Source organism: Mesoplodon mirus (assembly GCF_964341445.2).
Source record: "Mesoplodon mirus genome assembly, chromosome: 11".
In the NCBI taxonomy this organism is placed as follows: Eukaryota; Metazoa; Chordata; class Mammalia; order Artiodactyla; family Ziphiidae; genus Mesoplodon; species Mesoplodon mirus.
In genome coordinates, this window is record NC_138987.1 from 84077846 (window position 1) to 84094942 (window position 17097).

At 37.0% G+C, this 17097-nt stretch overlaps 1 protein-coding gene across 10 annotated transcripts in view; it reads left to right on the forward strand.

The window, feature by feature from the left end:
* The window catches only part of SOX5 (SRY-box transcription factor 5), a 1015676-nt gene that overhangs the window by 903569 nt on the left and 95010 nt on the right, over window positions 1-17097 (forward strand). For all 10 annotated transcript variants that reach the window (XM_082635813.1, XM_082635815.1, XM_082635814.1 and 7 more), the window contains one exon: window positions 6876-6961. In XM_082635813.1, coding sequence (XP_082491939.1) covers window positions 6876-6961 — 86 coding nt within the window. The remainder of the gene's footprint in view (window positions 1-6875; window positions 6962-17097) is intronic.

The following is a 17097-nucleotide window of genomic DNA, read 5'->3' on the forward strand; positions in this document are numbered from 1 at the left end:
CCCATTTTTGGATTGGGTTGTTTGTTTTTTTGGTATTGAACTGTGTGAGCAGCTTGTATATTTTGGAGATTAATCCTTTGTCAGTAGCTTCATTTGCCAATGTTTTCTCCCATTCTGAGGGTTGGCTTTTTGTCTTGTTTATGGTTTCCTTTGCTGTGCAAAAGCTTTTAAGTTTCATTAGCTACCATTTGTTTACATTTGTTTTTATTTCCATTTCTCTAGGAGGTGGCTCAAAAAGGATCTTACTGTGATTTATATCACAGAGTGTTCTGCCTATGTTTTCCTCTAAGGGTTTTATAGTGTCGGGCAATACATTTAAGTCTTTAATCCATTTTGAGTTTATTTTTGTGTATGGTGTTAAGGAGTGTTCATTCTTTTAAATGTAGCTGTCCAGTTTTCCCAGCACCACTTACTGAAGAGGCTGAGTTTTCTCCATTGTATATTCTTGCCTCCTTTATCAAAGATAAGATAACCATATGTGTGTGGGTTTATCTATGGGCATTCTATCCTGTTCCATTCATCTGTATTTCTGTTTTTGTGCCATTACCATACTGTCTTGATTACTGTTGCTTTGTAGTATAGTCTGAAGTCAGGGAGCTGGATTCCTCCAGCTCCACTTTTCTTTCTTAAGACTGCTTTGGCTATTCAGGGTCTTTTGTGTTTCCAAACAAGTTGTGAAACTTTTTGTTCTAGTTCTGTGAAAAATGCCATTGCTAGTTTGATGGGGATTGCATTGAATTGTAGATTGCTTTGGGTAGTAGAGTCATTTTCACAATATTGATTCTTCCAATCCAAGGACATGGTATATCTCTCCATCTGTTTGTATCATCTTTAATTTCTTTCATCAATGTCTTATAGTTTTCTGCATACAGTTCTTTTGTGTCCGTAGGTAAGTTTATTCCTAGGTATTTTATTCTTTTTCTTGCCGTGGTAAATGGGAGTGTTTCCTTATTTTCTCTTTCAGATTTTTCATCATTAGTGTATATGAATGCAAGAGATTTCTGTGCATTAGTTTTGTATGCTGCTATTTTACCAGATTCATTGATTAGCTCTAGTAGTTTTCTGGTAGCATCTTTAGGATTCTCTATGTATATTATCATGTCATCTGCAAACAGCGACAGTTTTTCTTCTTCTTTTCTGATTTGGATTCCTTTTATTTCTTTTTCTTTTCGGATTGCTGTGGCTAAAACTTCCAAAACCATGTTGAATAATAGTGGTGAGAGTGGGCAACCTTGTCTTGTTCCTGATCTTAGTGGAAATGGTTTCAGTTTTTCACCATTGAGAACAATGTTGGCTGTGGGTTTGTCATATATGGGCTTTATTATGTTGCTGTAAGTTCCCTCTATGCCTACTTTCTGGAGGGTTTTTATCGTAAATGGGTGTTGAATTTTGTCAAAAGCTTTTTCTGCATCTATTGAGATGATCATATGGTTTTTTTCCTTCAGTTTGTTAATATGGTGTATCACATTGATTGATTTGCGTATATTGAAGAATCCTTGCATTCCTGGAATAAACCCCACTTGATCATGGTGTATGATCCCTTTAATGTGCTGTTGGATTTTGTTTGCTAGTATTTTGTTGAGGATTTTTGCATCTATGTTCATCAGTGATATTGGCCTGTAGTTTTCTTTTTTTGTGAAATCTTTGGTTTTGGTATCAGGGTGATGGTGGCCTCATAGAATGAGTTTTGGAGTGTTCCTCCCTCTGCTATATTTTGGAAGAGTTTGAGAAGGATAGGTGTTAGCTCCTCTCTAAGTGTTTGATAGAATTCATTGGTGAAGCCATGTGGTCCTGGGCTTTTGTTTGTTGGAAGATTTTTAATCACAGTTTCAATTTCATTGCTTGTGATTGGTCTTTTTCTATTTTCTATTTCTTCCTGGTTCAGTCTTGGAAGGTTGTGCTTTTCTAAGAATTTGTTCATTTCTTCCAGGTTGTCCATTTTATTGGCATATAGTTGCTTGTAGTAATTTCTCATTATCCTTTGTATTTCTGCAGTGTCAGTTGTTACTTCTCCTTTTTCACTTCTAATTCTGTTGATTTGAGTCTTCTCCCTTTTTTTCTTGATGAGTCTGGCTAGTGGTTTATCCATTTTGTTTATCTTCTCAAAGAACCAGCTTTTAGTTTTATTGATCTTTGCTATCGTTTACTTCATTTCTTTTTCATTTATTTCTGATCTGATCTTTATGATTTCTTTCCTTCTGCTAACTTTGGGGTTCTTTTGTTCTCTTTCTGTAATTGCTTTAGATATAAGGTTAGGTTGTTTATTTGAGATGTTTCTTGTTTCTTGAGGTAGTATTGTATTGCCATAAACTTCCCTCTAGAACTCCTTTTGCTGCATTCTGTAGGTTTTGGGTCATCGTGTTTTCATTTTCATTTGTTTCTAGGTATTTTTCATTTCCTCTTTGATTTCTTCAGTGATCTCTTGGTTGTTTAGTAGTGTATTGTTTAGCCTCCATGTGTTTGTATTTTTTACAGTTTTTTTTTCCTGTAATTGGTATCTAGTCTTATAGCATTGTGGTGGGAAAAGATACTTGATATGATTTCAATTTTCTTAAATTTACCAGGGCTTGATTTGTGACCCAAGATATGATCTATCCTGGAGAGTGTTCCATGAGCACTTGAGAAGAAAGTGTATTCTGTTTTTTTTTTTTTTTGATGGAATGTCCTATAAGTATCAATTAAGTCCATCCTGTTTAGTGTGTCATTTAAAGCTTGTGCTTCCTTATTTATTTTCATTTTGGATTATCTGTCCACTGGTGAACATGGGGTGTTAAAGTCCCCTACTATTATTGTGTTATGTTTATTTCTTCTTTTATGGCTGTTAGCATTTGCCTTATGGATTGAGGTGTTCCTATGTTGGGTGCATACTTTTTTTTTTTTTTTTTTGTGGTACGTGGGCCTCTCACTATTGTGGCCTCTCCCATTGCGGAGCACAGGTTCTGGACGCACAGGCTCAGTGGCCATGGCTCACGGGCCCCGCCGCTCCACAGCATATGGGATGTTCCCGGACCAGGGCAAGAACCTGTGTCCATTGCATCGGCAGGCGGACTCTCAACCACTGCGCCACCAGGGAAGCCCGGGTGCATAAATATTTACAATTGTTATATCTTCTTCTTGGATTAGTCCTTTGATCATTATGTAGTGTCCTTCTTTGTGTCTTGTAATAGTCTTTATTTTAAAGTCTATTCTGTCTGATATGAGAATTCCTACTCCAGCTTTCTTTTGATTTCCATTTGCATGGAACATCTTTTAGCATCCCCTCAATTTCAGTTTGTATATGTCCCTAGGTCTGAAGTGGATCTCTTGTAGACAGCATATATACAGGTCTTTTTTTTTTTTTATCCATTCAGCCAGTCTATGAGTCTTTGTCTTTTGGTTGTAGCATTTAATCCATTTACATTTAAGGTAGTTATCAATATGTATGTTCCTATTACCATTTTCTTAATTGTTTTGGGTTTGTTATTGTAGGTAGTTTCCTTCTCTTGTGTTTCCTGCCTAGAGAAGTTCCTTCAGCATTTGTTGTAAAGCTGGTTTGGTGGTGCTGAATTCTCTTAGCTTTTGCTTGTCTGTAAGGTTTTAATTTCTCCATCAAATCTGAATGAGATCCTTGCTGGTTAGTGTAATCTTGGTTGTAGGTTTTTCCCTTTCATCATTTTAAATATGTCCTGCCACTCCCTTCTGGCTTGCAGAGTTTCTGCTGAAAGATCAGCTGTTAACTGATTTCTTTTACTGTGCTCCTTCATCTGCTGTGTGTTTCTCTGTCTTCCCATTTTGCTTAATTTACTGTGTTTGGGGTCTCCTTTTCGCAGGCTGCAGGTTCATAGTTCCCGTTGTTTTTGATATCTGCCCCCAGTGGCAAAGGTTGTTTCAGTGGGTTGTGTAGGCTCCTGGTGGAGGGGACTGGTACCTGTGTTCTGGTGGATGAGGCTGGAGCTTGTCTTTTTGGTGGGCAGGACCGTGTCCGGTGGTGTGTTTGGGGGTGTCTATGAACTTATTACGATTTTAGGCAGCCTCTCTGCTAATGGGTGGGGCTGTGTTCCTGTCTTGCTAGTTGTTTTGCGTGGACTCTAGCACGGGAGCTTGCTGGTTGTTGAGTGGAGCTGGTTCTTAGTGTTGAGACAGCGATCTCTGGGAGAGCTCTCGCCGTTTGGTATTACATGGGGCTGGGAGGTCTCTGGTGGTCCAGTGTCCTGAATCTGACTCTCCCACCTCAGAGGCTGAGGCCTGACACCCGGCCAGAGCACCAAGGCCCTGTCAGCCACACGGCTCAGAAGAAAAGGCAGAAAAAAAAGGAAATAAATAAGTAAAATAAAAGTTATTAAAATAAAAAATGTATTATTAAAATAAAAAAATTTAAAAAGTAATTAAAAAAAAAAGAGAGCAACCAAACCAATAAGCAAATCCACCAATGATAACAAGCATTAATAACTATACTAAGATAAACATAAATATCAGAAACTCGTCAGTCACTTACAGCAAACGCCAAGCCTACAGTTGTTCCCAAAATCCACCACCTCAGTTCTGGGTTGATTCATTGTCTATTCAGGTATTCCACAGATGCAGGGTACATCAAGTTGATTCTGGAGATTTAATCCGCTGCTTCTGAGACCGCACGGAGAAATTTCTCTTTCTCTTCTTTGTTGGCACAGCTTCTGGAGTTCAGCTTTGGATTTGGCACCGGAGGTGGGGAGGGGTATGGAATGCGGGGCAAGCTTTCAGGCAGCAGAGGCCGGTGTGATGTTGCACCAGCCTGAGGAATGCTGTGTGTTCTCCTGGGGAAGTTGTCCCTGGATCACCGGGCCCTGGCAGTGGTCAGCTGCACAGTCTCCCGGAAGGGGAGGTGTGGATAGTGACCTGTGATTGCACACAGGCTTCTTGGTGGCGGCAGCAGCAGCCCCAGCGTCCCAGGCCCGTCTCTGGGGTCCGTGCTGTTAGCCTCGGCTCGCGCCCGTCTCTGGAGCTCCTTTAAGCAGCACTTTTAATCCCCTCTCCTCGTGCACCAGGAAACAAAGAGGGAAGAAAAAGTCTCTTGCCTCTTCGGCAGGTCCAGACTTTTTCCCAGGCTCCCTCCCGGCTAGCTGTGGCGCACTAGTCCCTTCAGGCTGTGTTCATGCCGCCAACCCCAGTCCTCTCCCTGCGCTCCGACCGAAGCCCAAGCCTCAGCTCCCAGCCCCGCCCACCCCGGCGGGTGAGCAGACAAGCCTCTCGGGCTGGTGAGTGCCAGTCGGCACCAATCCTCTGTGCGGGAATCTCTCCGCTTTGCCCTCCGCACCCCTGTTGCTGTGCTCTCCTCCGCTACTCCAAAGCTTCCCCCTCCGCCACCCGCAGTCTCCACCCACGAAGTGGCTTCTAGTGTGTGGAAACCTTTCCTCCTTCACGGCTCCCTCCCACTGGTACAGGTCCCGTCCCTATCCTTTTGTCTCTGTTTATTCTTTTTTCTTTTGCCCTACCCAGGTACGTGGGGAGTTTCTTGCCTTTTGGGACGTCTGAGGTCGTATGCCAGCGTTCAGTAGGTGTTCTGTAGGACTTGTTCCACGTGTAGATATATTTCTGATGTATTTGTGGCGAGGAAGGTGATCTCCACGTCTTACTCCTCCGCCATCTTGAAGGTCCTCTGATCAATTGATTTTTGACAAGGGTGCCAAGACTATTCAGTGTGGAAAAGAGTAGTATTTTCTACAATAGTGCTGGGACCACGTTTTGCTTATTGAGAAACAGCAGAGTTGGTGTGACGCCAGGACCCGGAGGCCCAGGGCCCTTTGTGGCCAGGGAGCTTTGGTCGCAACTCGCTGCTTCCTCAGGTGGCCATGGCAGCGCGGGCCTCTCGAGCGCAGGGGATCCCTCAGTAAATATTTTTGAATGAATATATTAACTATTGTTTTCAGTTATATTTCCATACATTTGACATTCAACAAGCTTTTCACAAATTATAATTCTACACAAAGCTTCGTATATTAGAAAATTGTTCTTATATCAATAGTTATTTTACAGTTTTGCTATGGTTATATTTCAAACAACTAACAGTGTTCATATCTGTTAGCATATCACTGGGCTCTGTGCAAAAAGTCTGAGGTACGTCTTTACTAAGAGGAAAAAATTCTTTATTCACATCAAAAACGTATATTATAATCTTCTATATGTGAATATATGTTTGTGTCTCTCTATATTTTAATAGATCATCTATATTAAAAGTTTAATTTTAAATTACTAAAATTTTAGTTTTTTAGATATTCCCACAAAGAGAAATCCCTTGGGGAAAAACCATCTATTTTCTGCTTTCCTTATAGTATATATTTTTAAACATTTGTCTCTGGAATAATAGAGATACCAATATTTTATATAACTTTTAAAAATGCATTAAATGTTTTCTTTATGATGAATTTGTCCACAGGTTATTTGAATCAAGACTGTAACATAGCCTTAAAAAGATAAGCTACTTGGCCTAAATCTTTAGAGTTTACTTTGTTAAAATAGAATTAAGTTTAGTTAAGTTCCTTTTATAATAACATTATATATTTGCTGAGGAGTTGGTATGCTCATATCAAGATTATCAGGTGTGTCTGTGTGTGTGTGTGTGTGTGTGTGTTATAAAGTGCAGCCCTCTGATCAATGCGCACTCTTTCCTCCCATTTTCCTAAATACATCATGAAAAAAGGATGAGGTTTCCGCCTTAATTGCTTGTGCCTTTTATTCACATTCCTCTCTCAGCCAGAATTGTGAAAAGAGTGTTAGTAAAAAGCTGCACAATAGAGCTTTTCATTAGGCCTCAGCAAGGCACACAAAAGAAGGCTTTTGGAAAGAGTGAATGCATGAGTTTAATTTGCAGGTGGAGAGTAGATAAAAGGTGCTGACGCCTCTATTATTCTCTTACGTAGGTGACCCTTACCCTGTACAGCTGATCCCAACTACCATGGCAGCTGCTGCTGCAGCAACACCAGGCTTAGGCCCACTCCAACTGCAGGTAAGTCGGGAAACAATACACCAGAGACAAAGGTTAAGTAAATATCGAAAACAGCTATTATCGTGTTAACGCAAAATAAAACTGACTAGTGATATTTGTCTCACATTTTTTGTTTTTGAATTTATGTCTACTGATTCTTAACCCAAAGTTGGTTCTTTTAATTTTTAGCCCTGTTTTCTGTACTAAAGACAGTTTATTGTAATTTTTTTATTGCCTGGTATGATTTAACAAAATGAGCTGTAGTTTTGCTTTGATTACTGTATGCCATAATTTCATCACAGAATGGTCCTCACCAAGATAAAAAGAACAAAAAAACTACAAAAGATATTCAGATACTTATGGATCAAGATAGCTTACAAAAATTACATTTAAAATTGTTCAAGATGCCCAGTGTTTTTGAAGCACTCTTTATTCTCCTGCTAATGCCAGCTCAGTTGGATAAGCAAGGATAAGTAGACCAAATAAGCAGGTGCCTAAATGAGCACAACTTTATCCAGACATCCTAATTAAGACCTTTTTTAGCTCGGCAGAAGACATATTCCCATATATCCGTGAATGTCAGTGCTAACTTTACCAGATGTCCAAGTGATTTTAGAAATTTTGTCTCTGGAGTTGGAACGAATATCAATTAGATTATATTAAAGTTATCTTTCATTAACTGTTTAAATCTTTGAATCAGCATCCTACTACCCTAGTTTCTGTTGTTATGGACTTTATAGTTACACAGGTAATGGGAATAACAAATCATCCAATAATAGGATTAATCTCCCCTTGTGAGAAGTTTTATATTTTCCTTTGCCTGAAAGATGCAGTATGTCGTTAAAGCCAAGTATAAAGCACTCATGCTTAATAAAATTAAGTTGTATTCATGAAAGTGCATTGTCATGACAGATGACCCTAGCCTATAAGGAAAATATAGTTTAAATTGTAGCATCAAGAGACAGTTACATCTGGTCAGCACAGAGAGTTGTCAGACCTGGTGGGGTTCTGAGACACCAGTTGAGTCTCACAGGAGGAACTGAGACATACTGTGTTCTACAGAGGTTAATCACACTCATTCCTATTCTGCCTTTTCTCCGAAAGCTACAGTGTTAGTGTCTGTTTCTTTGAGCTGGAAATAACCTTGGAAATAACCTGTTGGAGCCATGGGGACAATAAAAGTAACAACATTTGTTAGCTTTTGAAATCTGAGAAATAACTACAATACAGAGAAGTGGGTATAATAAGTAAAACTAAAAAGAGTAGTGGGATTAAAGGAAGAGGGAAGAATATCCAGCAATAGATTTGAATGTGGAAAATAGGAGGTTTAGAGATCTAAGCTGTCAGTTCTCAAAACAAATTAGACATTCTCATTTCCTTTCACCATTGGATTAGTGGTGAGAGGGAGCGAGGGCAAATTGGAGGCATCTCCTATGTTTCATTGTAGAATTCTAGTAGAAGGTAGCTTTGTTAGGCAGCAGTCCAAACTTATTTTTCTATAAAGATAGTATTAGACTGTTTGACACAAATTAAGTTTTATTTCTGCCCTTATAATGTGATATCAGATTCTGTTAAAATTTAAAGATACAAAACAATTTGTTGATCAGAAAACAAGAAAAAAGACACCAAACATATTTGCTTTTGCCTCAACTATAATTTGATCTATAAATGGGATAAAGATATTTTGTGTAAGTGGCATTGTACCCATTAATATAAATGAGTTTTGTTAGGGTCTCAGTAAATCAACGCTGCGGTACAACAAGAAAACTAATAATCTTAACTCTTTCATGATAAGCCATTGGCTACTATTAAAACACAAACACATAACCACACACACACACACACACACACACACACACACGGACTTTTTGGTCATGAGTAGAAAACAATACTCAAACCCAAACACATATTCCAAATGCATGTCATGGCAGAGAATCTGGCTTTTCTTTTAGTGGACTTACTCTCACCTTTGCTAGGGTGCCTACACCAACCTACTTTCCTACTCCTATTCCTAACACTGTATTCACAGATCCCTAATCTTGACTTCACCTTTCCCCCAGCTGCAAAGGAGACCTGTAATACTCTCCCTCCCCTTGCATTAAAATAGCATCCAAATTCTTTTCTTCTCCACAAACCTTCCCAGACAGGTCAGAGAAAAGCTAACTACAATGCCTAGTCAGAAGTCTTATCTTAACGCTAACCCAGCATTCACCCCAATCTTGTGAACCTACTTCTGAGAAGTTTCATCTCAGTGGAGTATAATGTATGAGCCAGTTTTAATTTTCTCCATACTCTGCTTTGAATTATACTGCTAAACCTCCATTTTCCATCCCTTAATAATACCTGGAGTAGACTTCACTTTTGAGTCCCTTTTAGTTACTAAGATTCTCTTTCAATTACTGAGATGCAGTCCTAGGTTCTTATGCTAGGTTCTCTGGTAAGGCTTTCACACAAAGATTTCTCATTTAATTCTTATTACAACACTTTTTGTTATGTATTAATAACTCCATTTGACAAAGAAGAAATCTGGATCACAGAGTCCAAAATCCATGGTTTTAACGCAATTATACTTGCTTTTCCAAGTACAGGAGATTTTATTTTAAACTTTGGAGACATTGCCCTTCTTAGGACATTTGCTAACTTAGTAACCTGCTAATACAATTATAACAGTAATGCTGATTAATTGCTACTAATACAAATCCTCTATACGCAATACTGAAGGAGACAGCAGGATTCATGACGGCTATCTACTTCACACTCTGCATTGTCTATTTCATACCTCTTTACACAGATGCATGTTAATTCAGTCTTCTCTTTTTGAACATCTAGATCCAAGAAAGGACCCTATAAATATATTTCTACTCATGGTTGACTTTGTTTACCTACCATTTGTGTTTTCTTTTGAAATAATCATTTACATGCAATTGTTCACACTTGGATAATATTAAGTAAAACCAATAACCAGGGCTTTTATTAAAGAAGAAATAATGATTACAATTGTCTTAAAAGAAAACCAAAATGACATGTTTTAAATTAAATCACTATTTATTACTTTATCACTTCATGTTCCTGGATAAAATAATAAAACACTTACTATGCAAAAAAAATACATTAAAAAAATCACCTTACTCTGTATACTTTTAGGAGCAGTTAAAATAGTCTAAGCATTGTCAAATATTTATTTTTTATTTATATAGAGAAAATGGCTTAATCTGGATTATGTATATAAAACATACAAATTAACATGTTGTGCCCAGGCACCATTTTATTTCTTTCTTTTATAACAAAATATCTGTCCTTGTCTCCTCTGAGCTTTTTCCAGAGCTTTTAAGTCTTTCTTGAGCTTCAGATCCATATAGCCAACTATTTGTTGGCTACCAAGAGGAAATACAGACGTTACATGCACGATAAACTGACTACAAGATGGGCCTCACCAATTCTCTTCCTTGCCCCCAGACCTGTTCATCTTCTGGTCTTAGCAAATGGCTTAACCCCAGAAACCATGAGCACTATGTTCAACTTCTCTTCTTCCCTCTTCTTCTGGACCTATTCATTCATTATCTATCTATTCATTCTACCTACTAAATACATCAAAAATCCATCTGTTCCTTTGCCCGATACTGTCACTCAGTGGGTCAGGCTACCCTCATTGCTTCCATAATTTACCACAGTAGCCCTGAACTGCCCTTTCTTTCTTCATCTTGCCCCTTCAGTGTACTCTCTACTATATGTTTGTCAGAATGATCTTTAAGATTTTAGAAAATCTGACCATGTCCTTCTCCTACTTAAATACCTTAAATTACACCTTGGTGTTTTCAAATTCTCTCTCCCCTCCGGATCTTTACACGTGATGTTTTCTCTTTTGGGAACCCTATTACCCACCTTTTTTTTTACCAAGCAGACTCCTACTTATCCCTGAGGTTGCAAGTCAAAACCTCACTTTTTCAGGGAAGTCTTCATTGTCCCCAAGTCTTGATTAATGTAGGTCTTATATATGCTGGGAGCACACTGTATTTCCCCTCTCATAGCACTTATAGAATATGTTTTAAATCCTACTTTCTAGCTTCTACCAGATGGCAAAATCTATGAAATTACTGACTCACCATCGTTTGCACTTAACCAATGCTTGAAATATTTAATGAACTCAGTAAATACCCATTAAATTAAAGGGTGAAGAATGAATCTTAAGATTACACTTAAGGGGCTTCCCTGGTGGCGCAGTGGTTGAGAGTCCGCCTGCCGATGCAGGGGACGCGGGTTCGTGCCCCGGTCCGGGAAGATCCCACATGCCGCAGAGCGGCTGGGCCCGTGAGCCATGGCCGCTGAGCCTGCATGTCTGGAGCCTGTGCTCCGCAACGGGAGAGGCCACAACATTGAGAGATCCGTGTACCGCAAAAAAAAAAAAAAAAAAAAAAAAAGATTACGCTTAAAATAAATTATCTAGTTTTGTTTGTTAACTAGCTACTCTTCTTTGAAGTCATGGAATTAAGCTGAATATTAATGATTAATTTCTTATATAAATTAATTTTCATCCTTATGAAAACACTACGTGCCTGGTACCATGTTTGGCACTGCAGTATTTTAAAATTATGTTTATGATAGGTCTGCTCCACACTACCTCGTTCAGTGTGCTGCGACTACACTAGACTCTTTTCTGTCCCTTGACTTGCTGAAGTATGCTCCCACCTTAGAGTTTGGCATGACCTGTTCCTCTGCCTGGAAGGCAATTCACCTCATTCAAGAATTTGCTCTAATGTCATCTCTCCTAGACTTAGTCTAACTAACCGCTTGAAATCATAAAATAACCCTCCCAGAGGTACCACACTTCCTATTTCCCTTATTCTGCTTTTTTTCTATAGCACTAGTCATCTTCAAACATACTGTGTAACTTACATATTATGTTCCTTATTTATTGTCTGCCTGTTTCAAATATTCTCTAAACTCCACCAGAGCAGGGAGTGTCATTTTGTTGTTGTTGTTGTCCAATAATGTATCATAATGTATCCCACGTGCTGGGGTGGTGGTGGGGGGAATGCCTAGAAAGTAGCTGGTGCTCAGTACATAGGAATAAAATGAAGAAACTATCATGAGCTAATGGTCATAATCATTTTTAATAAAATAACAAAGCAGTGTATGATTAATTTCTGAAAAAAATGATATTAATTTAAATAGCAGGGAGCATTATATTTTTAACCCTTATTAAAAGATTCTTAGTATATGAGAAATCTGTAGCTCTATCTCTTCTGTTCCTTCTTCCCTTTATCTTATTTGTAACCTTGGGCTGCTGCATAAAGAGTGTGTTTTAGCATTTATTACAGTTTGTGTAATTCCTTTAAAGTTATAATTTGCAAAAAAAAAAAAAAAAAAAAGACCAAACATTTCAACATTAGTTTATTCCTGTGTTGTTCATTAACGGATGTACAGGCGTAGATGAGACTATGAATTGATAGAGGTGCTTTTGACTCAGTATGACTCACCTTGCCAATACAACACTAAAGGAAATTATTTCTAAATAATGGAAAGGTATATTATCAAAATACTAGTAACTAGCCAATTAGCAATCTCATATACTGTTTACCCCCTTCTCTTTTTTCCTCCTCTTCTCTTTTTTCTTTCCCCTTCCTCTTCAGACTACTTATTTTTCTTCCAAGAGCCAAGGATGCCTTTTGATATATGTTCTCCTAATATTGTCTCTTTTTAAAGGAGGGAGATTAACTTATACAGAAAACTAATCTAGCTTCATTGCAATATGAAGAAGTGAGTCTAATTATTTAAGCAAAATAACTTACACTTTGAATCTTTTGGATATTTGTGACTAGATAAAATCAGCTAAGCAAATTGTCTGTTTCTAATTAATGAAACCAAATGATGGCAGCAGTCCATCTAACATTTATTTCTCATATTCATTGTCATTAATTTGCATTTTACTTAATGGGCATCGTGAACTTTTTAATAGTAAGATTTGCAGTGTATCCTATTTCTGTTTTTTAACAAGGCTTCTAAGATTGGAAATTAAAAGGAAATATTTATCCACTTATTTCTCACTTTATAAATACTGTATTTGTGTTGGCCAAAAGATGGTTGCCACCTGTTCTACCTATAGGAAGCCAAAAATGTCGACTCCAACCAATGATTAATAGTGATAAGCAGGGGAAAAAAAGAGTGAAATTCTTTTTGGATGGTCATATTTTACTCAACTAAGCAAGTAGCTTTCATGCAAGAATTTTTATTGAATTAATTCACCTTTTACTGATTTTAGTAGGATTATTTTTAAAATGCATAATAATATTTTTGGAATAAAGACTCAAAATTGCAAATTGTCATAAATGAAATCACATAGGGCTACAGTTCCAGCAACCAGTAATATCAATAACATGAATCCTCTGGGATAGAGAATATGATAGGTGACATGTGATCACAGGAGAGAATGAATTATACAAAATATCAACTAAAATCAATCATTTTTCCTAGCTATCAAAGGTACGTGGAAGTCATAGTGGAAAGGGCTTCAGTTTCTATCTGATGGAGAGTAACATCAAGGTAGATGTAGATGAAAAAATGAAGTTTATCAGCCTCCTGCCATTCTCTGAAGGAGGTCAGTAATTATGACAGGACACAGATAAATGTTTCGTATTTCCCAGAGCCTTGTAGGTGAGCATGGCTTTATGCGTCTGACCAAGAGAAACCCCTAGAAAATCAATAACGAAGAAATAACCATGTGGAAAGGTCTAGATATGAGGCTTTTTACCTTCTTATTGAAGGAGTTACTTACAAGGATGAATACCTGTGAAGTATTCATCTTTACCTACCTAGACACTCTACTATTCAGTTTAACTCTTAGGTCACAGTCATTTCCATACAGGGTGAAAAATGATCAACTGCTCAACGTTTCAGCTGCAACCCTGGTGTGTTGTTTGCTCTCAGACTTCTGTCTGCATGAGTGAGTTTTCTTGCAGGTTAAAAGAATGAATTCCCTCTTTTCCTCTCTCTTCGACCCTGAGCCTGCAGGGCAGACAGACAGAAGCACACATATGATTAAGACAGCACAGCTGCAAGTGTGAGTCATTTGCATATGTATTAATAGAGGCAAAAAAAAAAAAAAACCCCAACAACAATTAAATTATATACAGAGACATTCTGCATACTAAAGAACATATGCAAATAGGCCTGAAAAAGTGCAGCCAACATTTTCTCTGACTTTTCCAGGCCCATATGGGCTAGAGTCAGAACCCAGCAGTGTTCAAGAATCTCCTTTAAGGAAAAACCTAGTAGGAACTACTTCCATAGTTATTACCACCCCTAGGGTTCCCGGGAGCTGTTTGACATTTGGGCAATGGAGACGGTACCAGCAGTGTCTTTTTCATGCTATTTCTGTATTTCCTTGTTTCCAGCAGCTTCATGTTGTCTCATTACATGCTAACAGAAACATCAGTACACATGTGCTTTTCCACACTACCCATTTTTATTGTAATTACCAATCCAATGGAAAAGTTTAAAATTGTATTCGAAGTCCTCCCATTGCCTGCACTAAAGTAATATAAACTATTTATCAGTGCCAGGTTTCCTGGTCACAAGTTCATGCCCATTCCTCAATGGCATTCTGTGTTCTCTTAATCAAAACATGGTTAGGTTACTCTAAAATGTTTCTAGGCTAATTGCTGTACATAAAAGGATTGCTAGGTTTAAGGCCAACAGTAGATGCAATCCTAGGAACAATACCAGTTTATTGTAATTTTTAAAGTATACAGATTTTTCATTTTTATCAAGAAAAACAGAACTACTCATTTCTCTAGTCTTGGTTATATATAAGAAGGGAGAGAAACTAATATTCTTCAGATTCACAGATTGTATTTATATTAGAAATTTGTCATTCAACCTAATTGTCGGTTTAGTTTATATTACTAGTATCCTTTAATTTATTCAAGGAATGTCTTACGAAGACAAATTCAATCTTAGGAGTAAAATTCTACGTAAGTAAAAGTTATCACCTTAATAGAACCAATAAGAATCTTGAGCCTAAAGAACCCAAATGAAGACAGATGCTCCTTAAGAGAAACAAACTCTGGTTGTGGTACCAGAAAACTGTTGAATATTATCCACGAATATTATCCATTATTTGTATGGCTAAATCTCAAAGCATGCAGCTGGAATATGTAAATTATATTACATATAACTGTTAAACCTAGGGCTGAAGTCTTCATAGTTAATTAATTATATACAGGAAAACTTAGTCTCTCAGCAGGGGATAATTAGAGGGAAAAGAACATAGACTAAAGCAAAAAATTTTATTATTAAATTAAGACATTATCTTTAGATTAATATTTTAAGAGACACTGTTATTTAGCGAGAGCCAGTAAAATGTAATGGTTAAAAGGATGGTACTTGCAGCCATCTGTGCCTTAAATCGTGGTTCTGCTATTTACTAGCTCTGTGATTCGGGGCAAGTTACCTAACCTCTCCATGCCATAGTTTTCTTGCCTGTAACTTATGGATATAAATGATATCTTATTGTGAGAATTAAATGAGATAATATACATCAAGTTCTTAGAGCAATAAAAGTATTAATTACAATTTATGAAATACTATGTCCTAGGTAATAATAAATGCTTGGTATTATTAGTTGATTAATAAATGTTATTAGCTGGTATTAAAACTATTTTTTATGGCTTAAAGGCAGTCTTGCAAGTGAGGACTTGGCAGACTTTTCTTATGTGGATTTATTTTGCAGTTCAGCATCTAAAGCAAGTTAGTAAAATTGAGGTACATTGTCTTATTCATAAGGAAACAATTTTTTCCCCCTGTGTGGTATAATTTTAAGGCCCATCACAAGAATCTATAGGAGGCAATGAGTTTAATTATCCAAAAAAAAAAAAAGAAAAGAAAAGCCCGAGTAGTTACTTAGGAGTATAGTGTTCTAAATTTTGCTATTTCTCACTCTTTATCTCAATATTTATATCTATAAAATGAAAATAATGCCTCCTGTCAAGTCCTATTTTTCCTTGGATGTAATGCAAATTAATTGTCTCTATGAGCTGCCAGCAACTATTCTAAATGAAGAGCTTATAAAGTTTAAAATAAGTTATTTACGTAGATGCTTTTAATGTAATAACACATTTTAAAATAAATAATATAAAATATTATTTTATATGAAATAGTTTCTGGTATAACCCTTCAAAACATACTCTTCTTCTAAGTATATTGGTAGAATATACACTAAGACATCTTACCTCTTATTCTACTCCTTTATTGTAGAGTTAAACTGTTTCTCATAGAAATTTGAGAAAATTTATAAACTTTTAATTACTTCCTTTAAGGAAATAGTTCCTATGTTTTCAAACTTTAATGTGGAAGCAAATTATTTTGTAAACCCCATAGTATCCCAGAAATTTTATTTACTCAGCAAATTCTTATTCTTTGTAAGTGACTAAGCTAAGCATCATAAGGAATGCAAAGATGAATTAGTTAAGAATCCTTGATGGATCATAAAGGAGCTTGAAATTTAAGAGAATGAATGGAGTGTGAAAGTGGAATAGAATTTGAAGAAAATCATACAACCTCCTGTCCTAACAAGTCTATTTGAAATAAAAAGGACCTCAGAGACCTTTAAAAGCAGTTGTTTCAAACTGTTCACAGGAGTCCAAGTGGCTCCAATCGCCACCAAACAGTACCATTCACTTTTATTTGTTTTATAGATTGAGTTCTACTGGCTGAGATTGTTTGAATAAAAGATTCTGCTGCTAAGATAAAATTTAAAAATCATTCTTCTATTCCAACTCTTGAATTTTATTGATGAGGCAATTTAGACTTTAAGTAGTGACCTGGCTAAATCAGATATTAACAGAAGTGTGCCTGGAATCCTAGCAGCTGAAAGCTAAATCTAGCTTCTTCCTATTTTTCCATGGTATCCTTACAAATATTTAAATGCATGTATTCATATATATTACTTTTAAGTTGTTTTGTGTAAAAAGAGGGGAGAAAAATTGCTATTTTTGCATTTAGACTTAAATTAAGGATGAATAAAACAATAGATAGGATTTGCATATTAGTAACAATGGCAACCTTCTGAATTGCTCTCATTTTGCCGAGTTCACTGATTGTGCTCTGTGAATTAATTCTTTTGTGAAAAGCTATTGAAAGATCAAGGAATTCAGAAAACA